This window comes from Lichenostomus cassidix, chromosome 3 (genome assembly GCF_008360975.1).
Source record: "Lichenostomus cassidix isolate B80296 chromosome 3, HeHo_3.0, whole genome shotgun sequence".
NCBI lineage: Eukaryota > Metazoa > Chordata > Aves > Passeriformes > Meliphagidae > Lichenostomus > Lichenostomus cassidix.
The window spans coordinates 62,391,916-62,406,958 of record NC_139483.1 but is presented as its reverse complement, the minus strand read 5'-3'; the positions used below and the strand labels follow the sequence as shown (position 1 = coordinate 62,406,958).

Below are 15,043 nucleotides of genomic sequence, written 5' to 3'. Positions count from 1 at the left end.
AGCAAGGAAAGTTAAAGCCTATTGTACTGGTTTCAGCTGGGATAGAGTTAATTTTTTTCTATTTTCTTATGATCTGAGAGGAATAGTTAGATTCATGACACTTTGGAGCTGCCAAGATTTATTCACAAGTGTAAATATACAGACATACTCAATAAAAAAACCCCAGCCTTAATCAGATGTTTACCCTATGCTTATAAATTAGACTACCCTGCTCGTGGACTTTTTATTATAAACTCTTCGTTGCATAGATCATGCTTTATTCTATGCCCTGTTCTATGCATAGACATAAAAAAGATAAAGGTCGCTTATAGTTGTCTGTATCCTTTTCTCCCATCTGAAGGTTTTAGCAGTCCTATGTATTTTACATTTGATTTAATTTATATTACAACATTTTAAAAAATAAAGCTAAAGTCCTGTTTATATGAATGGATCTTGCATGTGCATTGGTCTTATTGAAAACAATGAAACTTCCACCCCAGTAAAGACATCCTGCCCATACAAAATATATGATAGGATTAACAGCTATATTACTTAACATATTTTCCCAGTTTGATTTGTCTTGCTGACTTTGACTCCCTAGGGCTTCAAAGAATACATTGGCAGGTTTTCTAGCCTCTTTGCATCAAAAACCCAAATTGAGCACAAAGTATTTATGGTATTTTTTCATAAAACACTTGTCATTTTTACACATTTTTGAAAACAATTCTAAACCAAATTAATAAATACCAAATTAATAAATAATAATCCTACTTAAACACCTGCAATAGAATATCCAAATTTCCCCTTACTCAGAGCTGGCCATATACCTTTCTTTGTATTTATCAATGACTCCTTTAAGCAAAGAAAAATTAAAAATAAAATAAAAAAAAGGCTTATCTAGCTAACATGGAACATTTCCAACAAAAAAAAAAAAAAAGGAAACACATTGTCCAAACCACAATGCTCAAAAAAAGACTAAGTTGCAAGTAAACTTGCCTTACTAATTCATAGAATCATAAAATGGCCTGGGCTGGAAGGGACCTTAAAGATTATCTAGTTCCAACAATGCCATGGGCAGGGACACCTTGCACCCCATCCAACCTGGCCTTGAACACTTCCAGGAACAGGACATCCACAACTTCTCTGGGCAACCTTTTCTAATATCTCTTCACCCTCATAGCAAAAAAGCTCCTCCTAATATCTAATCTAAATCTAACCGCTTTCAGTTTGAAGCCATTACCCCTTGTTCTACCAACAAATTTTATTTACAGACTATTATTAAATACACAATCAATAAAGTATATTAATAGCAGTACTTACCAAGGATTTATATTTCCTTTCCAAAAGCCTAAATACCACTCTTCTGCTGTAATATGCATGCTTAAATGAGAAAAAAGATGTAATGTCAACTGCAAAGATATGTTCTGGTTTTTAACTAAAAAGTAGAAATTATCTCTGATTCTGTTCTAGTAGGGATCCCATGTACAGTACGTGTTCAATATATTGAACTCCAGCTTGAGTAGCCAGCACTACACTCAACTGAGACTTTTGTTTGCAGTACACTTATGACACAAAAAACTACACCATTAAAAAAAAAGTATAGTAGAGCATGTAGTAAAAACAGAAGACCAATAACTACACTGAATGCTAAGCTACATGTTTTGACATTGCCAAGTAAATCCTAAATTATAAGTTTATACATGGTAGGCCAGAAAAAGCTCTGATGTCCACCGAAGTTAGCAAGTTGTGTGTAGGGTGTAACATATATTACTGTTCTTTCATGCTCATCACTTCTTCCAAAACAGTGCTTTCATCATTTGAAGGCTGTCAGTCAATTCTACCAAAGGGACTGAAGACAAAAAGCACAGAAGATACTCAGAAATTTCATGAAAACTAGTAACTGAACAGAAATTGAGGTAGAGAGTAGTATTTTAAAACAGTGGACATGAGTCTGAAAAAACTCTGCACTTCCTTAATTACAATTTTTATAAAACATAGTAGGTCTGTGATGTCATAACCCAGAATTTTCAAAATACATGTCAGACATAAGCAAGTTATGCATCGTTGGGTTGTGGTTTTTTTGCTTACCGTCCACTTCTTAAACCACACTGCTTTGATATCAAGCAGAGCCAAGAAGTGCATTGGACTCAAGAAATCTGGAGAGGCAGGATGATTAGGCTTGTGTTTTACTGACAGAAGTGACAAGGTACTCTCCACTACTTCTTCCATGTACCTTATAACACAAATATGAAAAAATAGACAGAAAACAAAAAAAATCACCTAAGTTTCTCTGCCAGTAATATTCAGGAACAAACTTCTCATAAAACCTTGCTCAGATAAATCATAGATATCAACAGCATTATCTTTAGAGTGATCTTGTATGGGTATTAATTCTTTGTACTACCACGAATAAAACTAATATGCATCTATAATCTCCAAAGTCATTACATCTTTTAAGTGCTAAATAACACACTTGCTACACTTGCATCCAAATTATTTTTTTGTTCAAAAGTACTTAGAACACTCCAAAAGCTAAGTAAGCAGCTTAATATGACTACTCCTATGCAACTTCCCTATTCTGCTTTTCCCACTCTCTACTTTTATTTCCCCTGTTATCACTGACCAACTGTGGTGCATCCCATAACCAACCCTTTGCTAAAATTACATGTATCTTATTTTATGTCAATAATAATTAAAATAAGAGACAGTTACAGGGTTTTGAAGGTGACATACTTTTCTGGATGTCGAATCCAGGAAGATGGTGCTTCCTTTTGGTACTCATTTAAAAGGCGGACCTGAAAACGTAATTATTAAAATTAAAAAATAATTAATTCATGTTTCAATAATGATAGAAAAGGCACAGGAAGTTTGTTTATACCTTTTTAAGTAAACGAGTTACATCTGAGTCAGATACATCCAGACCAGCTGAAACATGCAGAGAATATTCTCCAGAAAGAAAGTACAACTCCAAGTGTTTTGCTAAAAAATAAAAAGAGAAACCAAACAACACAAATCCATTTCACCTCCATGACAACAGAGGCAAAACAGACTGTCTTATACACTTTCATTAAAAAACTTAACTGATTTTCGAAAAGTACATAACTCATGAAGTGTGAAATGTAATTAAATGCACATACCTAAACTTGTATAGACTTCTTTTGTCATATTAAATGGAGAAGAAGAAAAGGTTTTTGCATAAAACCTAAGAACTTTCTCCTAAGGGTAGAAAAACAAGCAATGTATTAAATAGTCATTAACTGTGTATTATAATTGCAAAATAATTAACATGTAGAGGCATTATTCTTAGTATTACATATTATTCATCTTGACATCTGGGCAGATGTTAAGCTTGTTTTATAAAAATATGGTTTCTGATCACGGAAATCTATAATTCAAAGGAAATTTTATTCAAATACTTAAACTACAGCACCAATGCAAAGCCTCAATGAGCTACAAAGAGGTAGACCAAAGAACATTACTTTTCCATTACAAATCAGTGACTTGTAATAAACGCTGTTTTAAAAGAAACTGCAGAACTCAGGTGAAAGAGAAATATATGACAGCAGCTGGGGCAACTTGCCCATTTATTTAGTAATCACTTTAAAATTCAAAGAAAAAGGTTTAATTGATATAATAAATAATCTAAAAGCCATTTAAGCAGCTGTCATTTTCTTTCCTCATCACTGCCTGTGTAATATTACCATGTATCATTTTCTCATCATCATGGAGCATAAACCTCACTTGAGTAGGAAATATTAACATGACCTATTTTACAGAACACTTTTGTCCATTTTTTATACGTCTTTTTGCTAAAAGAAATTCCAACATCTTCATTGCCATTAAAAGAGACACAAATGAGTACTTTTGTGTCTAAAAATCCTACTGAAAGCCTGTTGCAATCCTTTAAACCAAAATTTACTGTAATCCTGTAATTCTTTTACTTCAAAAAATAATTTATGTGACTCACACACAAATAATAAAACATCTTGGAACCCTGCTGGACTACTCTTAATATGTATGTACTTTCTTACACCTCTTCAGTACTCCTTCCTTTTGACACACATCTGATAATTAGATACAAAACATTCCCTTACACTAAACGTTGCATCAGGATCTGCCAGAGAGATCGTCAGATGCTTACGCAGACTTGGCCAACTCTCAGAGCTCAGGATATCGGAGGCAGGGGCCAAGCACAGCGTCTGCAAAGCTTCTTGGCGAACCTGAAGCAGTCAAAAAGATAAACACCAAAAATCCATTCACAGCAACCTCGGAAAGACGTAATTTACAACACAACTCAGAGAGAGGGAGGGAGGGTAGGGAAAGAGGGAGGCAGGAAGGAAGGAACAGAACCTGGCTGTAGAACAGATAAGGAATAACATAATACTTATCTTCTGCTATATTTTTAATGGTTATTTAGACAAAACACTACATCACTGAGTGGGGAAAACGCATGCGTTCGAAGAAGCAATAAAACCATTTTAAATAGGTTTTCAATACTGGATGCAAGGTTTATGTTCTACTTTCTGCCTGTAATCAAATATTTTGTTATCAGGGAATATAGCTCTCTGAAGCTCTCAGCTATGGGAAGAAGACACAGTTATTAGACATTGTGTTATATTGCTGAATTTTCATCTGCATTCTAAATAATTTCAAGTAACTTTTTTCTTTCTATTCATAAACAATTGTAATCTCCAGCCATTTATTTCATCTTACTGAGAGAAACTGTAGGACATTTTAATAACATCAGACTTTTTACCTGGTTTTCTAATAAAACTCCACCACAATTTTTATACCAGTTCCTACTTACCATGCATTTTTCAACTGCCAGAAAACCCCCAACAAGTCTTATCAAGACAGCACACTCTAACTGGTATTTCTCCAAGCTTAAAAAATAGCAGCAGCTGGTGCTGATTGTTGGTTACAGATACAAATTAGTACTGCCACTGACAGGAATGGAAACCTAACTTGGAATTCGTATTTTCCATTTGGCAGAAGGTTGTTGGCAAATCAGCAGGGATCTCTCTCTTCTGACAGGGGTAACTCAAAGAGCAACACAGAAGTTACCACGAAGGACAAGGACCACAGGACAGATAATGTTCACTTACTTTATTAATCACAGAACAGCCTCTTTTAAACTAAAAATGCCAATCTATAGCACACAGACTTCTGGGGAAAAAAAATACTTGCTGCAACACTAGTTTTTGAACCACATGGTTACACACAATGAAATATAGCACTGCAGAGTAGTTTCTGCACGGAAGCCAAGATATATGAACTAACAAAGACAAGTTTACGCTAAGGTACATAGGAACTCTTATGTACATATAGGCTGCTCTCCAATATGCCATAAACATTCATTTGTATTAACATTTCATTTCTGCTTTTAAACTTACCTCCTTCGGCTGAACAGGGTCAAGCCTTTCTGCGAGAAGCTGCAATTGTTCCTGACTCATGAATGCATAACTCTGTAATACACATTATAAAATGATCATTAGTATATTTTATTAAACTGAACAGCAGAAGATTAAAATCATCAGTCTTTCTGATACCTAATTTAATAATTAGGACTTCAATATTTATACTAATTTAACAATAAAGTCAACATTCCAAATGTTTTCTGCTGTTTGCCTGAAGTTAAACTTACAATAATGAAATTGCCATGACATATTTTGCTTTGCCTCAAAGTTTTCTGCATCTTCAAAAAATCCCTTAAAATAATCTATTCAGTAAGCAATATAGCATAGTACTGTAGTCTGGAAATGAACTTGCACGTTATTTGGCTTCTAAAGTAAAACCACAAAAGTTAGATGATGTTCTGCTTTTACCATTATCTTATCTTTTTCTATACCATACTTGGATGGGCACTTCAGAGCATATGGGCACCTCATTAATCTCATCTAGCACATGATGCCTAAAGTACTTAGTATAAACTTAGTACTTGAAACTGAAAGAAAAGTAAATAATTTGGGTTTAGGCTATATCAAAGATGGGAAAAATTAATCTTTCTCTAGGGCCTGTCTCCACTGACAGAAACCAACAGCTTTGCAGTATCATGCTTATTTCATAGCATAGAGAGAAAACCCATTGTACTTGGTTGAAGGAGGAGTCACTGTCAGAACAGTTGTCTGTGTAATAGTCACTCTGACGTCCTTTCTTTGCTTTACTATTCAGCTCCTTATCATGCATTCGATCTTCTTCGAACTTGTTAATCAAAGATTCTACCACAACCATCATGGCATTCTTCAAGGTGTGCATCATTTCTCTGTATCTTCAAAGTAAAGATGATTTTAATGTTAAAGAACATAAAAATCACTATGCAAAAAAAAAAAAAAATTGTTACATCATGAATAACATAATGCTAATTGGACTTGAACTCACCGAATTTACAGAAATTAATGAATACCAAATACAAATCCAAATTGAGCAACAAAGCATATATGTACCTTACATTTTTTTCAATTAACGGTATTTTAAAATTACAATAAAACTCCTCTTTTTTCTTCCTTTCAGAAACATTTAATTAAATACCACTAGCATAATTTTATTTTGGGATGTTCTTAAGAATGAACAGCATGAGTCAACCAAAAGAGAGGATCTGTCCCTGAAAAAACAGTCCATTTCTCATCCTTGTTGCTGTTTGTTTCTTGTAGCTCAACATCCAATTTTATTTCTATTATAAAACTCGAGCAGAACCATCATGTGCAAATGGACACATCATCCTGATTCAAGATCTTGAATACATGTCATGCATACAAAATAATTTTCCTTCAACAAAACCAGGGTTTTTCTAATTTCCATAAACTGAAAAATAATATCCACAGGGAAGCAATTCAACATAAAAAAATGCTTCAGAAATACATCCTATTGTAAAATGTTGATGTTTTATTTCATGTTATTTTTAATGCTACAATTATTTATTTTACAGTCATCAAAGGTGTTACATTGTCCTTTAATATCCTCTTACACATCAAATTAAAAATATAAGATACATATTGAGTTCACTGGAGTTTCTTCTACCAATTTTAATGAGCACAAGAACTCTAAAGTCCTGATCCTTGAAACAAAATAATACAAACAGCATAATCTGAAAAATGGTCATCCTAACACTTATTATCTTGTTTCCTTATTTTGCAACATATAAAAATGACTAGAGATGCTAAACTCCTAAATACCTCAAAAACTTCACAGACTTGCTACCAATCTTTTTATGCAATAGTTCACAACCTTAATTCTAGGGTGAGACAAAACATAATAAATTGCAGTGTAGGGTGGTGATATCTGAATTGCTTAGCACTGACTTTTGCTACAGGTTCAAAATTGTCACTCATTCGGATCTTATTTTTTTCAAAACATATTGTGGAAAAGTGAAAGGAAGACTAAGACAAAAAAGAAACAGAGATGTGAATTACATATATATACTCACTCTTTTGATTCGCGGGTCTTCTTAGTAAGATGTTGGACAAGTGTGTCATAGCCAGATATTTCACCCTGATTTTGAGCAGAAGTACATTTTTCCGTTTCTTCTTCAATCACAGGTCCCACACTATTTTTTATGTATTGTCTAAGGTATTTCACAAACTCATAGCTGCAAGAAATATGTAAAATTAAAATGTAACATCTCTTTGACTTCACCATGAAACATTTTCAACATTGTATCAACAAACATTATATTCTCTCCCAGCAGAACTGTTACTCTCTGAGGTAGGTTTATGACTTGCATAGAAATAAACTTCAAGAGTGTAAAGTAACACATTATAGTTTGATTTTCTTCAATATGGTCATTATCAGCATACTGTAGGACAGAACAATACCAAATAGTTTCTAATTCCACTTTGTGGTTCTTCTAAAAGTAAAAAACCACTCAGACAAAAGGTTAAGGTTTTGTAGGCAAAAAACAAAGAGTACCTAGAAATTTCAAATTCCAAAAGAAATATTCCTTGGAGCACTCTGAACATAGCACTGCCTTACAGTATAAACCATCTGGTATTATTATTTATGTGTTATACATACCAAATTAGAAGATACACAGAAAACACAGCTTATAAATTAGAGCATCTGAGAATACCTACGGTTTATGAAATTCTATATGTCATGACAGTACACAGACCTCAATCAAACTGACAAAACAGCTATCTGTGATTACACAAACACATTAAATGTAAGGATTTCACACTTTGCAGTTTAATGATCAGATACTGACAGACGCTAAAATAATGGAATAATCAGAGGCAGATTTCAAACTAAAGACCTAGGTCCTCCAACTTTGTAGTAGCTATAGAAATTGCTAAAGAGTACTGCTGAGAATAAATCAACTTTTCTTTTTGGCTAATTTTGTGATTTATATAAAGGGCAAGGCAAGCAGAAACATACCAAAAAATCATGTATTAACAGTAGATGCATCATTTTATTTTCATTTTTCCAAATATACATGTGCAACTACTTCATGTTAACTTGGATTAAAAAAACAAAAAAGCAAACAACAAAGCACAGAAAATTGCATTATGATAGATTCTTCCTCACTGGATTGCCTACCTCAGGTTCCACCAGGTATGTCAGTATTTCTCTTTTCCCCTGCCTTTCCATTCTTATTCTCAGTGAAAGTAACAGAAACACATCTCAAGAAAGCTGTGAAAACATGCTTATTTCTGTTTTCATTTGTGAAATTGCACACAACTCTCCACTGCATGAAAACTTTCATGAAACTTTCTCCCCATTGTTTTATGGCAACATTTCCCGGGTATATGCCTTTGCAGTCACTGCTTCACTCTGAAATATATAGCAACCACATCACTATTCACACCACTACTTTTATGCTTGTTTGATGTCCTAGTCTTCATCTTCTGCATTATTCTTCCACCATAGAAATGTTTTGCAACAATTATGTGCTTCAGCAATGACAGTACTACTTCACACGAAGACGCAATTCACACTGATCTTGTAGGGCTTACAAAGGAAGCATGCTTGGAGTGGTGTTAAAAACAACTCTAATATAACAGAAAACATGCTACTTATAGAGTTTTAAATTCTGATGTCTACTACTGTGCCTAAGTTTTGTACATGATTCATTTTTCCTTTTTAGCAGCTTTCTGAGGATCCTGCATTTCTGTCTTTTCTACATCGAAGTGGGAACAAAGGATAAAGTAAGGCACCAAAATCTGTTAAAATGACTGAGTCAAAATAAGCCATGAGGCTGAATCAGTACTGATAAAATGCTGAGCTGAACTAGCACATTGGACAGCCCAAAAGCACATACTACTGGTAATGGAGCTTGCAATCTGGATGGATGGGTTAAGAACAAGGTTTCTTAATGGCCTCACTTATAAATAACTGCTTGACCTCTCTGACCTTCCATGAAAACCAATCTGTACTGCTGTGGGTCACAAAAAAGAATACCTCCAGAAATATTCCAGCACCAGACAGTAATCCTCATGCTCTGCATTTAAAAATCACTCAATATTCCATTAAATGTAAATTAAAACTGTTCTAGTGAAAAGAAAGTATATTTGGGATCACCGATTTTCTAACATACAAGAAAGAGTAATGGATGTGAAGGTTTCACTGCTGTAAAAGGAAAAGCTATATAGGCATTGCTGTAGTCACTTTACTCCCTCATCCTGGGTATTCTATTAAGTCCTCAAAAAATTATGGAAATAATTTTTTTTGTTTGTATGAGATTTATGGTATGTATCTTTTCTAAATAATTTTTTTCTTCCAAAATTACTTGTGACTTTCAACTTTAATACCGTTATAACCACCTTCTTTTACTCTCATGCTTGTCACCCAGTAGCCTACTACTCAAAATTCACGAGTGAAAATGGAAGTGTTATCCATTACAATTTTCAATAAAAATTAAATTGATCTGAAATACCTTTGAAAGAATCTTCTGAACCCATGCAAGCTTCGAAGTTTTAAAATTACAGTGAAATTTTAGATAAACCCTAGTTCTATTTCACTCATTTACTTTTTCCTAACTCCTACCACTGACAAAGCAATGCTAATACCTAGGTAAATTTAAGAGAATGTAAACAGTGCCACTTCTGAGAAAACTGACAGGGAACCAGCTTTCTCAGAAGAAGCCAGGTCACAGAGCTCTGTTCCTTATTAAAATGTCTTCAGGTCATTTCAGCTTGATATTCCCTTAGTCTGTCATAAAATGCATACTAAAAATCTCCCATCTAGTAAAAAAAATAATCAAGTTAAACATCATGGAAAGGAAAGAGGAGCGTGGGATCGGAAAATCTAGATTGCATGTAAATGAGGTCACACTGTCAAGTCCAATTTCACAAATGTGTGATGGGGATACATTTCCGCTTTACTTGAACCTAAATTAAAAGAATGACTACCTGGTAAAGTAGACACATTCAGTAATACAGGCCAGAGAGAACAATCACATATGGAAGCCAAATGGTCCTCTGAGAAAGCCTTTATTTTGAAAAATGAGATTGTGTTGTCTAGCAGGTGTGAAATATTTTGAGAGCCTTCAATGAGTACTTCTTCTAGCTCCTTTTCATGTGTGCTATTAGTACATAACATGTGCAAATACATCAGAGCTTTGTAAATTCTTCTCTAACAAACAGCTCATGAATTACTACTACAGTAAATATATCAAGAGTGAAGGGGAAAAAAACAAACCAAGAAAATGGCAACATTCATTTTATTCTTTAAATTAGCATAATCTGAGAGTTGATTAGTGACAGGAATATCTATATATGTATAAATATACACACATTAACAAAGTAATATAAAGTGTAGACATTTCCCAGGAATAATACAGTTTAGCACATATCAACTTCTCCAAAACACTAAAAATAGGAAAAATATTTTTACTTGTGAAAATTCTCATCTGTTTCCTCCAAATGCAAGAGAATTTCTTCTGCACATTCTACTGACGGGGCTCCAGTGATTTTTTCCTTCACACTCTGCAGCAACTGTTTAAGCATAGACTGTAAGAGAGCTTCATCTTCACTTGTAAAGTGAGACATCTGTAGCAAATGAATAGAAGAATAAGAAACTCTCATAGTTTTGTTTTTCTGCAAAATGCTAAGAAAAGCGCAAATTCCTGAAATTGCCACTTTTTTACTGTTATCAACAGGATTTTCTATCAAAAGACACAATCACAGACAGGAAATATTTGCTAGAGCTTACCTTCAGACAAACCGGACACAAAACAATCAAATCAGTTTCAATAAAACTCCTGCAATTGTAACATAATATTCTTAAAGGTTATCTTACATTAAGAAAAGCCTGAATATTCCCATTTGTACTTGCTTGAGAACTTGCCCATCAAACAGGCCACAAGACTACCATAAGCTAAAAAATTAAAAAGAGGGAAGGTTTTACAGATGTACTGACTGCATCTTGATGAGAAAACTCTACAAGTCTCTCACCGGCTTCTCAACCACTATTACCACCCAGTTCTGACTTAGGATTCCTCTACTCAGACCCACTGCTGTGCTCATGACTGGAAGTGCTCTTAGTTTTGCAAGGGCCTGGTGGAATTATCAGAACTGCTTAATTTCCCTGTGCTAATCAACTGCAGTGACCTGACATAGTTCTGTCAAATTAAACTGAAACTGCTGGGAAAAACTGTGAGGAGCAGAAGCAGTGAGGGAATGGAAACATCTGTCAAGTCCAGAAGACTATCAGTTAAACTTTCACGGGCTGCAAAAAAAGAAAAAAGCTCAGTTTTGATCTTGATTAATTAATGGCTTAAAAATCTTTATATGCCATAGAACACTTTCAAACCTCGGTGGCAGTTCTAGCTTATAAATTTCTAGTCTATTTAAGGAAAAGTTACTTAGAGATATTTGGGGTTTTTTAATTAAAAATTAAAGACTCTCTAAGCACCTGTGAATAAACAATACACACACACTTGGAAGAGACAATACAGTAATTCACAACAATAAATTACTGTTTAAGAATCAAACATTATCAACAACAACAAAATTGCCATATAGCACCAGCTGAAGAAGTTAAGTGTTTTGAAAGGTAACAGTTCATCAAGTTAGCACTACTCTATGATAACTAGTGCAGCTGCTGAACATTTTACTTTGATCCAACATAAGTCAATATTAACTCAGTCATTTTACCAGAAATTTCATTAAACTAAACTCAGAGCAAACAAACAAACAAAACGCCCCAAATCCCTTGCAATAATCTTAGCTCACTGATTTGCAGCCCTCTTTCTTATAGAATCTCAAGATACGTAATCAAAGTCAATGCATTTTTAGGTCTATATAAGGTTTAACTTCAGATAATATCCTAATCCCCTGGGGAAAAAAAAAAAAAAAAACACCTAGTATTTTAGTATAAATATGCGTTTTCAAACGTATCCAGATACTAGATGGCAGTCAGTGCAAAGCCCCACTAAAACTATTCACAGAAAGAAATCCTGAGAATGTTGCAGTTTCACCTCAGTTTGCCTTGAGCCGCCTTACCTGACTTACGCAATCCCTAACAAAAACACCTATCTCACATTTCACTTGTAAAGGTCTGTGGTTTGCTGTGCTTGGTGTTTGGGTGGTTGTTGGTTTGGGGGTTACTTCGCAGCAGGCATATGCCCCATTCAACTTCCAGGCAACACTTAAATGGTCGATTTCTGCCTAAAAAACAACTCTACCCAAAGCCCACTTTGGGCAATCCTTTCAAGGTCCCGGCACTGCCCCAGAACTGCAAATCCTGCCCCACAACCCAGGGGAACGATTCAGAAGCAGCCTGTTGTTGCCGCTTATTTACCCTTACACAAGCCTTTGCCTGAGCAGGGAGGCAGCTTTAGCACCAGACCAAGGAGAGCAGCACGCAGAATGAGAGCAGTGCGAGAATTCCTAGCCCTTCTCGCCCTACACCGCCCGTCATTCGGCTGCGCACCAGTGCTGGGCAGCAAGCAGGATTCCTGGGACAACCCACGCAGGAGGAGAGCAGCTGATCTCTGCTCTCTCCCCAAGAGTCAGGAGAGCTGAGCCTGCCCAGGGGCTTCCCTCCAACTATCGCTGACAGCGCGGGCGGGCTCCACCCGGCCACCTCGGATGCGCTCGCCCTACGCTCGGCTCCGCCGCGCTCCTGCCGCCCCGGGAGCTCCGCACTGCCAGTCCCGCCCGGCCCCGAGCCCCGGAGCAGCACCGTGCTCGGCCACGAGCGGCTCCCTGCCCGAGCCCCGCGCCGCTCCCCGGCCCGCCGCGATTCACCTTGGGCTGCTGCGGCCCTTGGCAACCGCCGAGTCTCGCCGGGCCCTGGAAACATCGCGAGAGGCTGCGCGCGCCCCGCCCGCGGGGATGGAGCTGCCGCGCTCCAGCGCGGTGAGGGCTCCGGGAGAAGTCAGCCGGAGCGGCTGCGATGCGCTGGGCGGTGGTGGCAGAGCTCCAGCGGCGCTCCAGCAGCGCTCCAGCAGAGCTCCAGCGGCGCTCCAGCTGAGCTCCAGCAGAGCATGATGAACACGGAGCTCTCCCTGGCCTCAGGCCCCTCTCTGTTCAGCCCGGGGTGGTGGCCCCAAGGTTTTCTGGGGGGAAAGCTGGGTTTCCTTGCTGAAATCAACGCTACGCAGTCATGCCGTTATTCCCGGTTTATATCAGCAGGGGAGCAGATTGTCTCAATAAATAAAATAATGGCCGGCAAGGTATTTTTTCAGTCGTCTTTAACTGTCCGTTCTCTGATGAAGGAAATATTACAAAAAATATCAAATAGTATTTTTTCTTTTCAACAAATAAATGCATAACACAAAACCAGCAAAAGCAGTTTGATTTGAAATCGTTTCTATTACTTCAGCCGCAATAAACCAGAATTTAGTTACGGTGAACACTCATAGCGATGTCAGTGCTTTCATGCATGGTGGTACATTGTACATTATTATCCTTTCCTCCTACATTTTTCTGATGATTGCAATGGTCGGTAATGTTTATCCTCCATGATGACAAGTTCCTTTAACGCTAATCTTCCATATCGTGATGATCTTCCATGAGGATTTGTTCTTTTAAAACCTGTAGCCCCTTCTGTTCACAGAGTTCCACCTAAGTGTGGGGATCCACTTGCACAGTAGAGCTGAGCTTGCAAACTGCAGAATTTCTATTGAAAAGGGATGATTGAGGAGTTGAAACATAAACCTGTCTTTACTGCCAGCTAACAAACAGGAGTTGCAACAGAGTTGCTGTGATACCCTTTCACACTGATCTCTCAGGTATATATTCCTTTTCAGAGGTGTATATACCAAAGAATTAAAGGGGAAGGCAAACTACATTTGACAAAAAACCCAAAAAAACCAAAACCAAAACAAAACATAAAACCCCCCAAAAACCTAAACAAAAGCAACTTTCTATACTCCCGTTTTAGAGCTAAATCAAGATCAGAAAGAGCTAATTAAAAACTAACTTTAGAGTTTCCCAAACTGCAAGTAAGATAGATGTTAGGAAAGGAGAAATAAGTGTGAATTCTGGTTCTGGAGGTAGCACAAGTAGTCTATACCGTCTTTCTGCCCACTCTGACATCCCTCAAGCAGTTCTTGAGCCTCCAAAGAAAAGATGAAGACACTTCATCAACCCTTGTATGACCGCTGTGGCATTTGTTGCCCTCTCACGTCACATTTATGGCAGTTTCCCAAATTTAGAGGAACAATGAGCATGTTTTAAGACTTCATTAGATCATAATCTAATCATAAATATCAAAAAGGAAACTGCTTAAAATATTACTGCTGATGGGAAAATATTTTAAAATAATCTCCAAAGGAAATTTTCTATTTTGGAGGCCATCTGTCCTTTCCTCCCAGTTCACTCTGGGGAAATATTAACCCATGGCTAGATGTTTCCGTTTGAACAACTACTAAGGAACTGGTGGGTAAATGGTCACGAGGGTTGCAGGCTGGAGCACTTATGCTATCAGCTGCACTTGGAAGTCTTGTGTTAAAACACATGCATACAGAATTTATATCAGTTCCATAATAAGGAAAATTTGAAGTGTCCTGACTAGTCTAAAGTTACATCAAATGACTTTGTGTGTTCCTATTGAGAGCTAAGCTGGTATGAGATGCATGTAAGCTATTACAGGAATCAAAAAATTAAATTGGGTCAGTTTGTTT

General features: G+C 36.6%; 1 protein-coding gene across 5 annotated transcripts in view; it reads right to left on the bottom strand.

The window, feature by feature from the left end:
* The window catches only part of TBC1D32 (TBC1 domain family member 32), a 70,507-nt gene extending 57,209 nt beyond the window's left edge, over positions 1-13,298 (bottom strand). The window contains exons 1-11 of one of the 5 annotated variants that reach the window (XM_085056081.1): positions 13,164-13,298; positions 10,807-10,961; positions 7,403-7,564; positions 6,070-6,247; positions 5,373-5,444; positions 4,074-4,199; positions 3,117-3,195; positions 2,858-2,958; positions 2,713-2,774; positions 2,068-2,212; positions 1,300-1,359 (exon numbers count right to left, since the gene is read on the bottom strand). In XM_085056081.1, the coding sequence (XP_084912207.1) occupies positions 1,300-1,359; positions 2,068-2,212; positions 2,713-2,774; positions 2,858-2,958; positions 3,117-3,195; positions 4,074-4,199; positions 5,373-5,444; positions 6,070-6,247; positions 7,403-7,564; positions 10,807-10,961 (1,140 nt within the window). In that variant the 5' untranslated portion in view covers positions 13,164-13,298. The other 4 variants (XM_085056084.1, XM_085056083.1, XM_085056082.1 and 1 more) reach the window with 4 other exon arrangements.
* Positions 13,299-15,043: the final 1,745 nt, after the last annotated feature.